The sequence below is a fragment of the Stylophora pistillata genome, chromosome 5 (assembly GCF_964205215.1).
Source record: "Stylophora pistillata chromosome 5, jaStyPist1.2, whole genome shotgun sequence".
NCBI lineage: Eukaryota > Metazoa > Cnidaria > Anthozoa > Scleractinia > Pocilloporidae > Stylophora > Stylophora pistillata.
In genome coordinates, this window is record NC_142523.1 from 18,088,176 (window position 1) to 18,102,740 (window position 14,565).

Here is a 14,565-nt window from a genome sequence, read left to right on the forward strand (position 1 = left end):
AGCCTTTGTAAATGAAATAGTTTGTGTAAATTTCATTTAGGGGCCGGTGTAACTCCCATTGCGGGCCTATGTTCACGTAAACATCCGGGCAATCTCCCATGTGCTTTGAGAGGAAAATCGTCACGTTCATTTTCGAGAATGTTTGGTTGCTGTTTTATTGTCATTGTATGAAAACCCTAAGCTCGAACAGTCGGTGAGTTTTCATTTCAGTTGTTAATGTTGTAATTTCGTTTGTTTTAAGCGTGTTTTCTGTTTGCAGAAAACCTCTCCTTTACTGGCGAGTCGAGTTTTCGACTCGGGCAAATGTTTCTGTGAAATAAACAACAGAGATTTTTTGCAGTAGCCGGCAATTCTTGTTTAGCTATGAGTTCGTTAATCGTATTTTTGACGATGTTTTGGTTAGTGGAAGCAAGATCTTTGTCAACCTTTTGATAAACAACAACAACCTTTTTACATTCACTTTCAATCACAAAGTGAAATCAGTTTTCGCATGGCCGAGGACTGCCACTTAAAAAAACCCGTTTTGAAACTAAAAGAGCACTGCACCGGTATCGCAGAGGTCATGGGTTCGAATTCCGTACAGGCCTGCCTAGATAGTGATCATTGCTACGAATATCGCTCTCATAGGCAGCCATTGCTTTCTGGCTTTAAAGGAGCACTGATGAAACCGCCCTATAGTTTGAAAACCCGAAAAATTCAGTTATTTCATTATAATATGAATTTTTAGTGATTAATAAAGCCTTTTCAATAATAATTTTAGTTGAAAGTCAATTCTGGGGCGAGAAATTTCGATTTGAAAACCGTTCCACCATTAATTTTCGTAATCACTTCGCAGGCTCAAGAAGACTGGCGCGAGTTTCGAGAATACTCTTTTGACGCGCCGTGCTCGTGACTAATTTTCAAAAACAGTATTTTGATCGTCTATATTGTTATTCTGAGCTGCATGTCAATTCCCTAGGTTGTTAGAACAGTTTTCAGTGGGGTGTCCTCGTTCACTTTGGTCCCGCTTTATTTCGTTTTGTGATTGGATGGTTAAACTCGCGACGGTCTCCCAACTAATCAGAAAGAAAACTAAAACCAATCGCGACTCAGAGTAATTACTTTGGTTTTGGTGTTACGAGACTCATTCGAAAAGTGCTCTATTGTGCGGCAGAGTTATACGGTCGTCCACATGTTGAACACTGACGAAACCGTTGGTCCTGTTCCATCACCTCCACAAGTAAAACTTGAAACTGACTGAAAAAAAACGTGCAGAATAATGATAATGATAATGATAACATCACAAACATCATTGATGTAGCAGTACCTTAAGACGCCAATATTAACAGCAAGTACAAGGGGAAGGTTGACCATTATAGCGATCTAGACCTAAAATTCACTCGATTGTGGCATAAGCTGGTAATGATTATCCTAATCATTATTGAATCGCTGGGATGCATGAGAAACACCCTGGACAAGACCCTTAAAAATCTAGGCATCGAGACTGATTTCCGCTGTGACAGCCTGGAAATGACAGCAGTCCTGACTTCTGCAGACATCTTGCGAAGATTCCTGATATGTTAGGTTTACAGCACTGGTTGTACTCCGCCTAGTTGATCTACCAGTGAGAAACTTGAGCATCATCATAGTCATCACCATCATAGTGACATATTTATGATAAAGCTAAGAATCTTGATACTGTATCCATTACATTCTTATACTATTAAGAAAAATAACGTGTCACGTATTATTATTATTATTATTATTATTAAAATATAGTAATATAAAAATATATAATCAATAATAATACTTCATTGAGTACTTTTTCAAACAAACCTGAATCTCACATGAGTCTGGTAAAAATAGTGATAAAAATAATAATAATAATAATAATAAAGGTATGATAATATTTTTTTTGTTAATTATCGATCTTTCTTTTTACAGAGCATCGAATAGTTACAAAACAATAAAATATCGATAAATCACTATAATGGGAAAACTGTATTAATCCTTTGTTATAAGTGATATAAGATGACAAACAAAATAATAATGGCAACTAGTATGAGAGCGATCTTCGCAGTAATGATCACCACCTAAGCAGGCCTATACGGAATTCGAACCCATGACCTCTGCGATACCGGTGTAGTGCTCTACTAACTGAACTAACAAGCCAACTGGGAGCTGGTCATTATGATGGTTTTGATAAACCCGTGAAGTGATGAGTCAACGTAACGTTAAATAGTGATCATTACTACGAAGATCGCTCTCAGACTAATTTATTCAACCGCAGTTCAACTCTATGATTTCATTTATTCACAAACGTTAAAATAATAATGATTCATAATAACAATAATAATAACTTTTATACTTTAATATTTAATAAACTAATATTTTTAATATTTAATTTTAATTTTTTTTAATATTTAATAAACTAATATTTTATACTAATAATTTTTCACTTTCACGGGTTTATTACGAATCAACTTAACGGCCTGCTCCCAGTTGGCTTGTTAGCTCAATTGGTAGAGCGCTGCACTAGTATCGCAGAGGTCAGTGGTTCGAATTCCGTACAGGCCTGATTTTTTTCAGGTCTGATTTGCGCTATAGCTTAAATAGCGCTATCTACTGCGAGGATCGTGCATCATACGTAATAATTTTTATGTTAACAATAATAATAATGATAATGATAATCTCCAGGGAGATCTTGAAAAAGAATACTGGGGAACGTATGTTTCCTGGAGTTATAGGCTGTCCCACTATACATCTACTGGTTAGGTTGAGGCCGCTGGGTGATGTGCTAACCACTTGCAAAAGCATTAGCTGGTCACAGAAGACCCACAGTCACATCACTGCTGGATTTAAACCCCTACGAGGAGCGAAAAGGACTTAAGAGCAGTTATTGAAAACAATATTGGAGCACAAACTCAGATTATTGGACAAAGTTACCAAAGCCTCGTAAATTCCAACCAGCCCATGCAAGTTAAATTTATTTCAGTGTTCTATAAAAGGGTCTGGCAATCAAAGTAATTTCTTTAAAAGTTGGTCACATGAGCATGCATATGGGTTAATATCCTCTGATATGCACTTCCACATCGGTTAAATATTAAACTAGTTCAATCCCCGTGTACTTCTCTTCGTTTTGACATTTTTCAGGCGTATTCACATATTTGTCTTGTTATTAGGCCCTGTGAATTCGCCGCAGTAAATGGACCCATTTTCAAAGGTGGCGTGTTGAGCCGATGAACAAGAGAACACTACATCCCCAGCTGCTCTAGCATCCTTGCTTTGTACTGAAGTAAAATTGAAATACAAGACAGAGATCTCCAAACACTGCTCTCACTAATGAAATATCAATTCAACTTCGCTTCAACTTGTTTTCCCAAAACTGACAAAACCTAAGCAATTCATGCGGCAAAACTCTTTGGAGAATGTCATACCACACGGTATACTATGCCGGAAAAGGCTTTTTAATCGTGGCGGTTTTAAATTTTGTTTAAGTATTGATTTAGTTCGTTATTTATTTCTCAATTTTGTGAAACGCAGGAAAACGATTCTAGTGGTAATAAACCCTACTTATGTAGTAGTGGAAAATAAGGCCTGAAAAAATTCAGGCCCGTACGGGATTTGAACCCATGACCTCTGCGACACCGATGTCATCACCAGAGTCAAGCGATTTGTGTAACGTCCGTAGGTGGTATAAATACTCTGGTCGTTGATCTGATTGGTCAACGAGGTCGTAATGTGGGAACCGGTAGTAATTCAGTCTACTGTGTATACTACATTATGACAATATCATTTTAAGTGTAATTTTAATGTCTACGGTATACGTCGTTCTGAAATCTGGGAGTACATTTGTTCAAGTTGGTGAGAGTTATAACTAGTGCTGAGGTCAGTAATCCAGAAGCAAAACTGGGAACACGGATTGCCTGTCCAGTTTATTTCTTAACCGACTTCCACGACACCAACATGGCAGATCCATATTAAGGCTTGTAATTTTCTGAAAATCATTTTCGCTAAAAATTTCTTCTGACCACTTCTGATTGAGCCTAAATTGCTCTAAAATGTATTTCAGTCTATACCTGCCGTTCACTCATTTTGATTCTTAATTCTATTCATGCGTGCAAACATATTTTATTCTATCGATGATAACCAAGAATAGCAGGATCAATACTAGCACAACTTTTTAAATAAAGTAGTTCATCATTCGCCTCTATCAACAGGAATTTTCTGATATGGATGGTCCAAGTCCAAGATCTACCGGCCTTATTCGACAAATTTCACCCACTTCGACAGAAAGACTGACCGAAGAAGTATGGTCGGCGCACGCACTGAAAAAACTCCATGTTTGGAACTTCAGCTGCATCCTCGCTCATTGCTCTTCTGCTATAAGCTACGTGAACTTCATGCCAGTGTTTACAGAGGAACGCAGGACCCATCCCAGCATAAATGAAAGGGTTGACTGCATTCGACAAATAACGGAGAAACATACAAAAGAGCTAAACGTTTCGAGGCATCATTGCGACAAGACGAAAGCGACGGAGAATGACGATCATCCAAAACGGTACCCAGCTGATTATAAAGGCGAAGACGACTGCGGATCAGTAGAGACTTGTTGAGTTTGATTTCATGATTGATGATACCCTTGCCTCTTCGCCATTTACAGCTTCTTTCCCAAGCGCGTTCTCGTCTTTAAATCGTCCCAATTGCAGACACATTGTGCTGTCGGATCATCTTCGCGACTTTTTGTGTAGCTGAATGTAGTTCCTATCAACGGTGTTAAAAAGAGCAACGTAATGAGGATGTCGTAGTGAATAAATTTGCCGGTTTCGCTGCAGTGTGTGATAGAGCGCTGGGCGTAACCTGGGCACAATTCGTACGCTTGAAGGCCGAACAATCGAGGAACCGCCGTGTAACACGCAACGAAACTCCACACGGAGGTAAGCATAGCGCGACTTTCTCGCTGAAAACAGTCTCCTGTACTGCTGATCCGACTTGCAAACCTCACATAACGATTTACAGCTTTTAAGCCGATGGTTACTGGAGAAACGCAGATAACAAAGAGGTTGAAGAGGGTGTAAAATTTGCAAAGCGTTCTGCCGCAGATCCAGTTTCCCTGCTATCAATACGTTCGCGCTTAAGGCCCTGGGCTTCAACATCCATTCGATTTTGTTGAACGCTGTTGAAAGGTTGTTGAATAATGCTGATCGGTGGGATGGGAAAACGGTTTCTATATTTCATTCAACAAAACTTAGCGAGTGGCCTGGTAATTAGTTTCAGGTCTCAGCTAAAGAGCACGCCTGAGACACAGGCAAGGGCGCCATTTTGAAATGAAACAATGGATCGCGCGTATGTTTACAACTCAGTTCGCTTGTTATTAGCGGTTTTTGTAGCTTTAGAAGTTTTGAATGATGAGGATAAAAAGTCCCAAAGGGGAAAGACAAGGCAATGGATCAGAAGAAGGGATGAAAGGGGCTATTTATCGTGAAGGAATTGGCGATCGAGGACACAGCGGAATATAAAGATATGATGCGAATTAGTCATGCCGATTTTCAACAAATACTGAGCTACATCGAACAGGATATTACTCGACTCGTTGGTGGGAATAAAGTTATTTCTCCGAATGGACGATTAGCCCTGACAATCAGAATTTTGGCCACTGGAGAAACATACAGATCTCTTAAGCCTGGTTCACATATAATCGCGGGTGATCGCAGGCGATCGCACGATCGCTGAAAACACTCAACCGAAGATCGCGAATCGCATGTTCACATATGATCCAAGCCGATCGCAGCGATCTGTAATAACCGAGTCCATGGTTTACCATTCAGCGGCAATACAATGTAACTCCAGTCAACCAACATAAACGCAAAGGACGCTGAACTTTTAATAGGTGTTAACATTCTGCTTCTGTTGTCTTTACTTAAATGGAGAATCGCTGCCAGATCAAAGAAGAAACGTTGCTTCTTGGTGCAGAGAGTCTTAAGAAAGAGAGAATTCTTTGCTAAAGCGATTGAACAAGCAATCGTATTTTCTAATTTCTTCCATAAACTGTTCCGTGTCAACTTCACCTTCCATCTTGTCAAAACACACGCACGTGTAAAAGTTGATAAACAACTGGTTGTCATGGCGAATATAGGCTGAGAGTTTCCACAGAAACTGTGGTGTTGCGTCGGTGGGGGTAACACGGTAATTTGGTTATATCAACTAAGTTGAAATTGTAAATTGGCCACCGTAACGAATAAAAAAGCTGACGTTTCGAACGTTAGCCCTTCGTCAGAGCGAATGGATTGTTGTTGTATCATGCCGCTTGCATAGCATTATTGGACTCTTCACGCACGATCGCAGAGCTTTGTTCACATGCATATGATCGCACTCGATCGCACGAATAGAATATGGTTCTATTCCTGCGATCGTCTGCGATCGCGATTGCACACGATTGCAGAGCTGTTCACATATAATCGCAGACGATCGCTGGCAATCGAGTGCAATCGCCTGCGATCGTCTGCGATCATATGTGAACCAGGCTTAAGCTAAGAGCGGGGCCAAATGACTTCAGCTCCGCTTCAACATTCCGAACATTCCAGAGAACAAAAGAAATGTTGTATGGCTGTTGAAGCAAAGTTTAAAGGCTTTTAGACTATTTCAACATCGATTCAACATCGTTTCAACACGTTTCAACACGGTGGAAAGGGGGTGGCAAACGCTTTCAACATTGCCATTCAACAAAATCGAAAGGATGTTGAAGCAAACGTTGAAGCTACGGATACGTAGATACGTTTGCTACGGCTTTTATGGGCATCACAAACACAGCGGAGAGCAAATCACTCACTGCCAAAGCCACAATGAACAGTTTCTTGTCGTTCGGGGACGTGTATTCCTGCAAATCGAAATACAAACCAAGGTGGTTCCAATTAGAGACAAAATTTTTAAGGTTATGAGCAAGCTGACTTCTACAACGATTAAACTGAGACTTCATGATTTCAAAGCGTGCCGCATCATAGAATCAAAGACGCCAACTTTAGCATCAGATTGATCTCACTGCTCAAGGGTTTGTTATAAAGCCTCAGCAAAGATTTTAGCTAGCTTTCAGTTATCGGCGACACATGTTAATCTCAGTATTTTGTTTTCACCAGTGGAGATGTCAATTACCCATTCAATTTTAATATTTACATATTCGTTAGGATACGTCGTTAAGTTACGTTATACTAACTCCTGTCACTTTTTTGTTTACGTTATACTAAATCCTGATCTTCGACATTGTCTTAAACATCTCCTCTGTTGTCAGACAGGTCAGATGATGTCTCATTCTTTTTCTTTTTGTAACTGTTCTTGACTATATTTTGTCTCAATCTAAGCCAAAAGCTACCACAAAACTGCGGATAAAAAAGCGTTTCACTTAGACACACTCTCCTATCTTTCCTAATCAAACCATGATCAGGCAAAGAGACACATGTACTCGCTTTATTTCTAATTAAAAGTAATTCATGACTGAAATACTGTCAGGGGGAATTTGCCGTTGTTTTCTTTGATTTCCTTTTCAAATATTCTTTGGCGGAGAATTTCTTCTTTTTCTTCATTTTAAACAAAGCTAATAAATAGTCTAGAATGTCTTTGTATACCGGTCTATGCATTCAAGAGAGCATCAAACACTTTTTTCTACTTATTGGCGGGTCAGATTACCCTTTCCCTACACACTTTGCATGAGGAGATACACTATTCTGCTCCCCACAAAATATTTGTACGTTTGTTCCTTGCAGTACTTACCTTATTGTTACATATAATCTTAAATTTTGCTCTCCACTCGTGACAAGCTCCATGCAGCTCAGTGGTAAAGCATTGAACCGCGACAGCGGTACCAGTGGGCATAGAGATCCCGTTCCGGGGAACTTGCCGTTTTGTCTAAATTTCTTTTAACCCTTTTTTTCTCAGTGATATGTCCTTACTCCCATTTTACACAAACCTTATAAATAGTGTGGAGTGTCTTTGAATGCTCTTTTTTTCACTTCATTGCATTGGGCAAGATTTTCTTCCACTGATTGGCAAGTTACCCTCAGTTCCTACTCAAAATTCAGGCTGAGTATCGGACTGCTGTTTAATTTTCCCATTTTATACAAAGCATGCAAATACTCTGGAGTGTCTTTATACGCTCGTCTTTTCACTTCATTACATTAGGGACTGGTTTCTTTCACTTATTAGCAAGTTCACCAGTTTGTTACACTCTTACGTTAGGGAAATGCATCGGAACGCTTCTGAATTTCAACATTATTTTAATCATTTGCAGCTTGATTTTTAAATCATTCAAACGTTTTGTAGTTAAACCATTTAAGACTCAAAACACTCAGTTTTTCACAAAATCTTGGTGCACTTGTTCCTTGCAGTACGTACTGCACTTGTTACATATAATCTTAAAATTTGCACTCCATTCATAGGAAGTTCCCCGTACCAAGTTCCCTTGTGCCGCAAAAGCGGTCCCACTGAGTCAGGATGGCGATCCTGTTCCGGGGAGCTTGCCGTTGTATTTTTTTTTGGTGTCTTTAAAAATCCTCTTTTTTCGATGATTCGTTCCTTTTACCTATGTATACCAAGCGTGCAGATAATCTGGAGTGACTTTGTGTGCTCGTCTTTTCACTTTATTCACCATAGCCTCTCAAATCCAGGCTATGCATCGGGACACTGCTGAACACTTTTGTTACGGTAACTGATTACAGGCAGAAAGATAATAACCTCGCTATTTCCGCGAAACACAATTTATTTGACTGTAAACAACGGGAGGTAACTTGACACGAGCTAGCGACCACTCTTGGAACAATCCAACTAAAATTAACTATGTACTAATCTACGTTTATCTGACCACAAGCAAAGTACTGTCCTTCTCTTTGGCCAAATCTCCTGAAGACTTCCTTCGACGTATCGCACTCCACGGTAATCAGCTCTGGACTTGACAGTAGAATATCAGTATCACATCCGAACGGGAAAATCCCTTCACTTGTCACTTGTCACACAATATCGCTTGTAGATCACAAACAGGGAACGAGGTCCCAAATCACAACAACGACCTGACTAGCGAGCTGCTTATATAAGCATCCGAAGAGAGTCTAGAAGTTTCCAAAAGTAACTATTTATAACCATTACAATAGTAACTATTTATAACTATTACAATAAACTCTATTTTTAAACTGATGAGTCACAGTTCTAGAAAATTCTTGAAACAACACATTGCGTGACACTGACCTTCGCGAACTTTCTAGACAATTCCGATCCTTGTAACACTCCCCCTCTTTAAGAAGAAAGTTCGTAAAACATTCTTTGATATATCCTCACACTCCCACTCTTGAAAGACAGTCAGCAATCATGTTATCCTTTCCTTTTATGTGTGTTATATCCAGGTCGTACTCTTGAAGCATCAAACTCCTCCTCAGCAATCGTTGATTCTTGTCCTTTAGGTTGTGAAGAAAAACAAGAGGATTATGATTGTATAATTTAGCATTCTTTGCATTCTATTTCAGTTTATTAGCATTCCCTCGGGAATACGTTTTGTTTTTCTTTCCTGCGTTCGCAATAATTTACATGTTGTAATATTCTAGCTTTTTAGTTTCATCGTTGATTTCACCGAGAGAACATCTGGTCTAGTTGCCCTTTTTTTCGCGGCCTACAGCGTCGATACAATGTAAGTTCTTAGCTATTATGTTCATCGCGTTCGCTTTAGCCACCTTTCATTTTTTATATATCTGCATTTTGTAAACTTGTATTTTTGTTGGTTCTTTACTAGTTCAAACCTCTTCCTCTATCGAGCGTTTGGAATCATTGCTGTAAGCGGCCACGAAAGGACACGCCTCTTGGCAGTAACATAATTTGAAATTGTCGAGTTGGCATGAGGAGATAATGGATATTGGCGCTGATAAAGCTTTAGATTCTGGTGATGGGGATGGCGTTCGACCTAGGATGCCGAGTAAACAACTGGATCAAGAAGGCGTTCTCCTCGAAAGGCTTCGCCGACTCAAGAATGAGAGATCAGGCTATCTTTCTACAGTTAGCGCTAGGAGAGATGAAATTGATGCGCTGTTATCCAGCGAGGAAAACGTTCATCTCGTAAAGGAAAAGTTTCCCGGCTTCCTAGCTGCTGTTGAAAGGTTTAAAGAAGCTCATCTAGCCTATTCGTCGAATCTTCAGGATGACGTTAGCGTACCAAGATGTCAAGAGCAGTTAAATTCAGAGTCTTCGCGGGCCGACCTCTCTTATCAGAGAACTCAACAGTGGATCAAAGGATCAGAGGAGCTTCTCAGGTTGAACTCTCAGGTCAATCCTGAAGATTCAGCGAGTCAGATCGGTTCTCGGGCCACAACTAAGTCCTCGTCAAAGAAATCACGACGTTCGAGTCACAGCGGTTCAAACAGGAGTAGTTCGTCATCCTTAGCGTTCGCACGAGCAAAGGAAGCGGCGCGTACTGCTGATCTCCAAGCGGAGGCGGCTGCACTAGAGAAACGAAGATTGTTAGATGAGCAAAGGCTACGTTTGCAGCAAGAACAGGAACGTCTTACACTTGAAACCGAGCTCGCTAAGTCTAAAGCTAAAGAAAGAGTTTTATCTTCAGTCATGGAAGCTGTTCCGAGTCCATTTGTGCCGAATCCGATAAACCTAGAATCCAAGAAGGGTGAGGGAAAGGTTCAAGCACCTATTATCGGACTTGAAGCAAAGCAGGTTGGAGAGAATGGTCATTCATCAGTCGCTGTTGGTTGTTCTACTCTAAATCCCGAAGCAGCAGAATGGCATCAGCCTTCGCTAGGAATTAACAGGAATGAACGTGCTAACGAGTATGAATACTCTGGTGCGTCGACATCACCAAGTGAGAGGGCCTTGCACGAAATTCTAGGGCTGCATCACCGTCAAAACGCGCTGCAACAACAGCAGAACAAAATCGTGGAAATACTTGCGACTCAGCAGAAGAAAAGCAGTCTTCCCCAGCAAAGGGTTCCTATCTTCGATGGTGATCCAATGGACTATGGCGCCTTTGTGAGAGCCTTTGAAAACCTCATTGAGTCTAGAACCTCGAGTGGTACTGAGAGGTTGTATTACCTTGAACAGTTTACTAGTGGCGATGTTAAAGAACTAGTTAGATCGTGCCATCACCTTCCACCTGAAAGGGGTTATCAGGAAGCCCGATGGCTGATAGAGAAGAAATTTGGTGACGATTATCGCATTGTGACTGCCTATGAAACCAAAGCGTTAAACTGGCCCGAAGTGAGAGCTGAGGACAGTGCCTCTCTGGACAGGTGCTCCATCTTTCTCATGAGATGCAAAAACGCAATGAAATGCAGCAAATACCGGACCAAGCTCGAGCAGCCTGGCACCATACAAAAGCTCGTCATGAAGTTGCCATTCAATTTACGAACAACGTGGCGCCGTTTAGCCGATAACGTAATAGAAACTGAGTGAAGATCTGTTACGTTCAACGACCTTGCCGAATTCGTAGATAATGAAGCAAGGGTAATCGCCAATCCCGTATTCGGAAAGATTACTGAAGACACAAAGCCCAAGAATGAACGAAGGGATAAGCAGAATAGATCCGGTAGAGGTAGAACAAGTCTTGCTACGCAAGCAGGAGATCTTCAGAGCCCACCTCTTCGTGCGCCACCCTCTGGATCAACGCCTCCCACCGAGGACGCCTTATGTTCCTTCAGCAATTCTGGGCACGCCCTAGACGCCTGCGAAGCCCTTAGACGCCTCCCGTATCCAGAACGGATTCGGTTCTTGAGATTAAAGCGCCTCTGTTTTGGTTGTTTGTCCTCCAATCATATGTTGAAGGAATGCCCGGAAAAGAAAACATTTACGGTTGCCAACTGCACGGAGAAACATCCAACAACTCTTCATACGAACACTGCGCCAAGGATTCGACCATCTGGCATTCCTTCCGCTAGTACCTCACCGCAGGAGGAGTCCCCTCGCATTCGTAACGGAATGGTTAATCTAGACCGCTCAAGAATAGACACGGCTGCGGTTCCAGTCAAAGTTTGGTTTAAATCCACAGGTCCTCCTGTGATTACCTACGCATTTTTGGACAGCGGTAGCTCCTCCTTATTTTGCACAGAGTCCTTGATGAGACAGCTGGGGGTCAATGGTACCCGAACTCAGATTTCCCTAAAAACTTTGGAAAAGAAAGACAGTCTTATTGACAGCTTCGTTGTGAAAGGTCTTGTCATCTCGGATTTGGACGAAAATGTGTTTATCGAGCTGCCAGCACTTTATAGGAGACCAGAAATACCCGTTTCAAAGGAGGACATACCCACTCAGGGTGACATTGACTAGTGGCCACACTTGTGCGGAGTATACCTACCTGAAGTTGATGCCGAAATAGGCTTCCTCGTAGCCTGTGATGTTCCCACAGTCTTTGATCCTTTGGAAGTGAAGCACAGTCAAAACGGCGGTCCCTATGCTTCCCGAACAAGTATGGGATGGGTGGTTAACGGTCCTTTAGGGCACTTTCGCAAGGGTACACGCGCTGCCAGTTACCTTACCAAGGCTGACCCTGAATTTCATCAGATGGTGAAGAATTTTTACGACAGTGGTTTCAGTGAATACAGCGCTGATGACAAACCTGAAATGTCACAAGAAGAGCTTCGTTTCCTCAGCGAGTTGGAGCGTACCATATTCTTGAGAGATGGTCACTATTAAATGGCGTTACCTTTGAAAGATCGTGAAGTACCAGCCCCGAACAACAAACCGCAGGTCGAACAACGCGCTCACTGGCTAAGGAGGAAACTTCAGTGTAACAAGGACTTGTACAACGACTATAAGTGTTTCATGGCAAACATTATTGAAAAGGGTTACGCCCGAAAGGTCCCAGCGGATCTCCAGGACCCCAGTGGCATGAAATGGTACATTCCGCATCATTGAGTTTACCACCAGCACAAGCCCGGCAAAATTCGCGTCGTCTTCGACTGTTCGGCTACATATCAAGGCACGTCTCTTAACGACCTGCTGCTCAAGGGCCCAGATTTGACGAACAATCTATTTGGAGTCCTAACGAGATTTCGACAGGAGAGGATGGCGCTCATGGTGGACATCGAATCGATGTTTTACCAAGTCAGGGTATCTGAGGCGGACTGCTCCTACTTCGCTTCCTCTGGTGGCGCGATGGCAACTTGGAGAGTAGCCTCGAGGAGTACCAAATGGTTGTACACCTGTTCGGTGCAGCCTCGTCTCCATCGTGTTCGAACTTTGCCTTGCGCAAGACAGCTGAAGACAACAGCCAATATTTCCCAGAGGCAGTTCTGAACACGGTCAAAAACAACTTTTACGTAGATGATTGTCTCAAGGCCCTACCTTCAGTCGAAGAGGCTTCACAGCACATGAGGGACCTACGGTTACTACTCTCAAAAGGCGGGTTTAGGCTGACAAAGTGGATCAGCAATAGTCGCAGGGTTCTCGAAACCATCCTCGAGACCGAGCGCACCAAAGAAGTGAAAAGTCTTGACCTTAGTAGGGATGAGAGAGCTCTTGGTGTTAAATGGTGCGTGGAGACAGACGCCTTTGGATTCAAAGTGGATATTAAGCTCAAACTGCCCACACGGCGAGGAACTCTTTCGATTGTCGGTTCTGTTTACGATCCCCTCGGCCTTGCCGCACCCTTCGTGTTACCGGCCAAACGGTTGCTTCTGGACCTATGTCGAGTCAAGCTGGATTCGGATAATCCTCTTCCTCAAGAGCACAGGGCACGCTGGGAGCGATGGATGGCGTGTTACCGGCCAAACGGTTGCTTCAGGACCTATGTCGAGTCAAGCTGGATTGGGATGATCCTATTCCTCAAGAGCACAGGGCACGCTGGGAGCGATGGATGGCTGATCTTCCTAAACTATCGCAATTTTCTGTCGATCGCTGTGTTAAGCCAGCCGGTTTCGACTACATCTCTTCAAGCCAGCTGTACCATTTCTCTGATGCCTCAGAGAGCGGTTTCGGATCGATTTCCTACCTGCGTCTTGTTAATGGCGAGGGTGCCGTTCACTGTTCTTTTCTGTGCCAAGTCACGTGTGGCGCCCCTAAAGACAATTACGATCCCGCGCCTTGAGTTGTCTGCCGCAGCAATCTCCGTCAAGCAGGACAAGGTCCTGAAGAGAGAATTAGAGATACCGATTAGTTGTCAGTCCGTCTTCTGGACAGATAGCACTGCAGTATTACGTTACGTGAAGAACGAAACAAGGCGATTCCACACTTTTGTAGCCATTCGTGTCGCCATTCGTGATGGCCCTGAACCCCATCAGTGGAACCATGTGAGTGGCGACATGAATCCCGCCGACGACGTCCCTCGAGGATTGACAGCCGACGTCTTCATTAGTCAGCGGCGTTGCTTAATGGGGCCGGAATACCTTTGGAAGCCCAAACACATGTGGCTAATGCAGACCGAAGCATTTAACAACGTACTCGATGGAGATCCTGAAGTAAAAACGGATGTTGAGGTGTGCATATCCTCCTAGTCAAGCAAAGCTATTCACTGTTGCGTTATTTCCAGAAATGTTCTTCCTGGTTGCGCCTAAAGAAAACTGTTGCCTGGCTCCTGCGCTATCGGGAAAGACTTCTGAATGCGAGTAAAAA

The 14,565-nt window shown here is 42.4% G+C and overlaps 1 protein-coding gene and 1 pseudogene across 1 annotated transcript; one reads left to right on the forward strand and one right to left on the reverse strand.

Annotated features, from left to right (window-relative positions):
• Positions 1-4,192: 4,192 nt before the first annotated feature.
• Positions 4,193-7,796, reverse strand: LOC111331027 (orexin receptor type 2-like; annotated as a pseudogene).
• A 5,349-nt stretch (positions 7,797-13,145) lies between these two features.
• Positions 13,146-14,447, forward strand: LOC148730630 (uncharacterized). The gene has a single exon (XM_088761829.1). The coding sequence runs from the start codon at positions 13,146-13,148 to the stop codon at positions 14,445-14,447; it is 1,302 nt and encodes a 433-aa protein (XP_088617955.1).
• Positions 14,448-14,565: the final 118 nt, after the last annotated feature.

What these genes read in the sequence shown, in the direction of transcription:
- LOC148730630 (XM_088761829.1), top strand. Translation starts at nt 13,146, where the DNA reads ATGGTTGTACACCTGTTCGGTGCAGCCTCGTCTCCATCGTGTTCGAAC.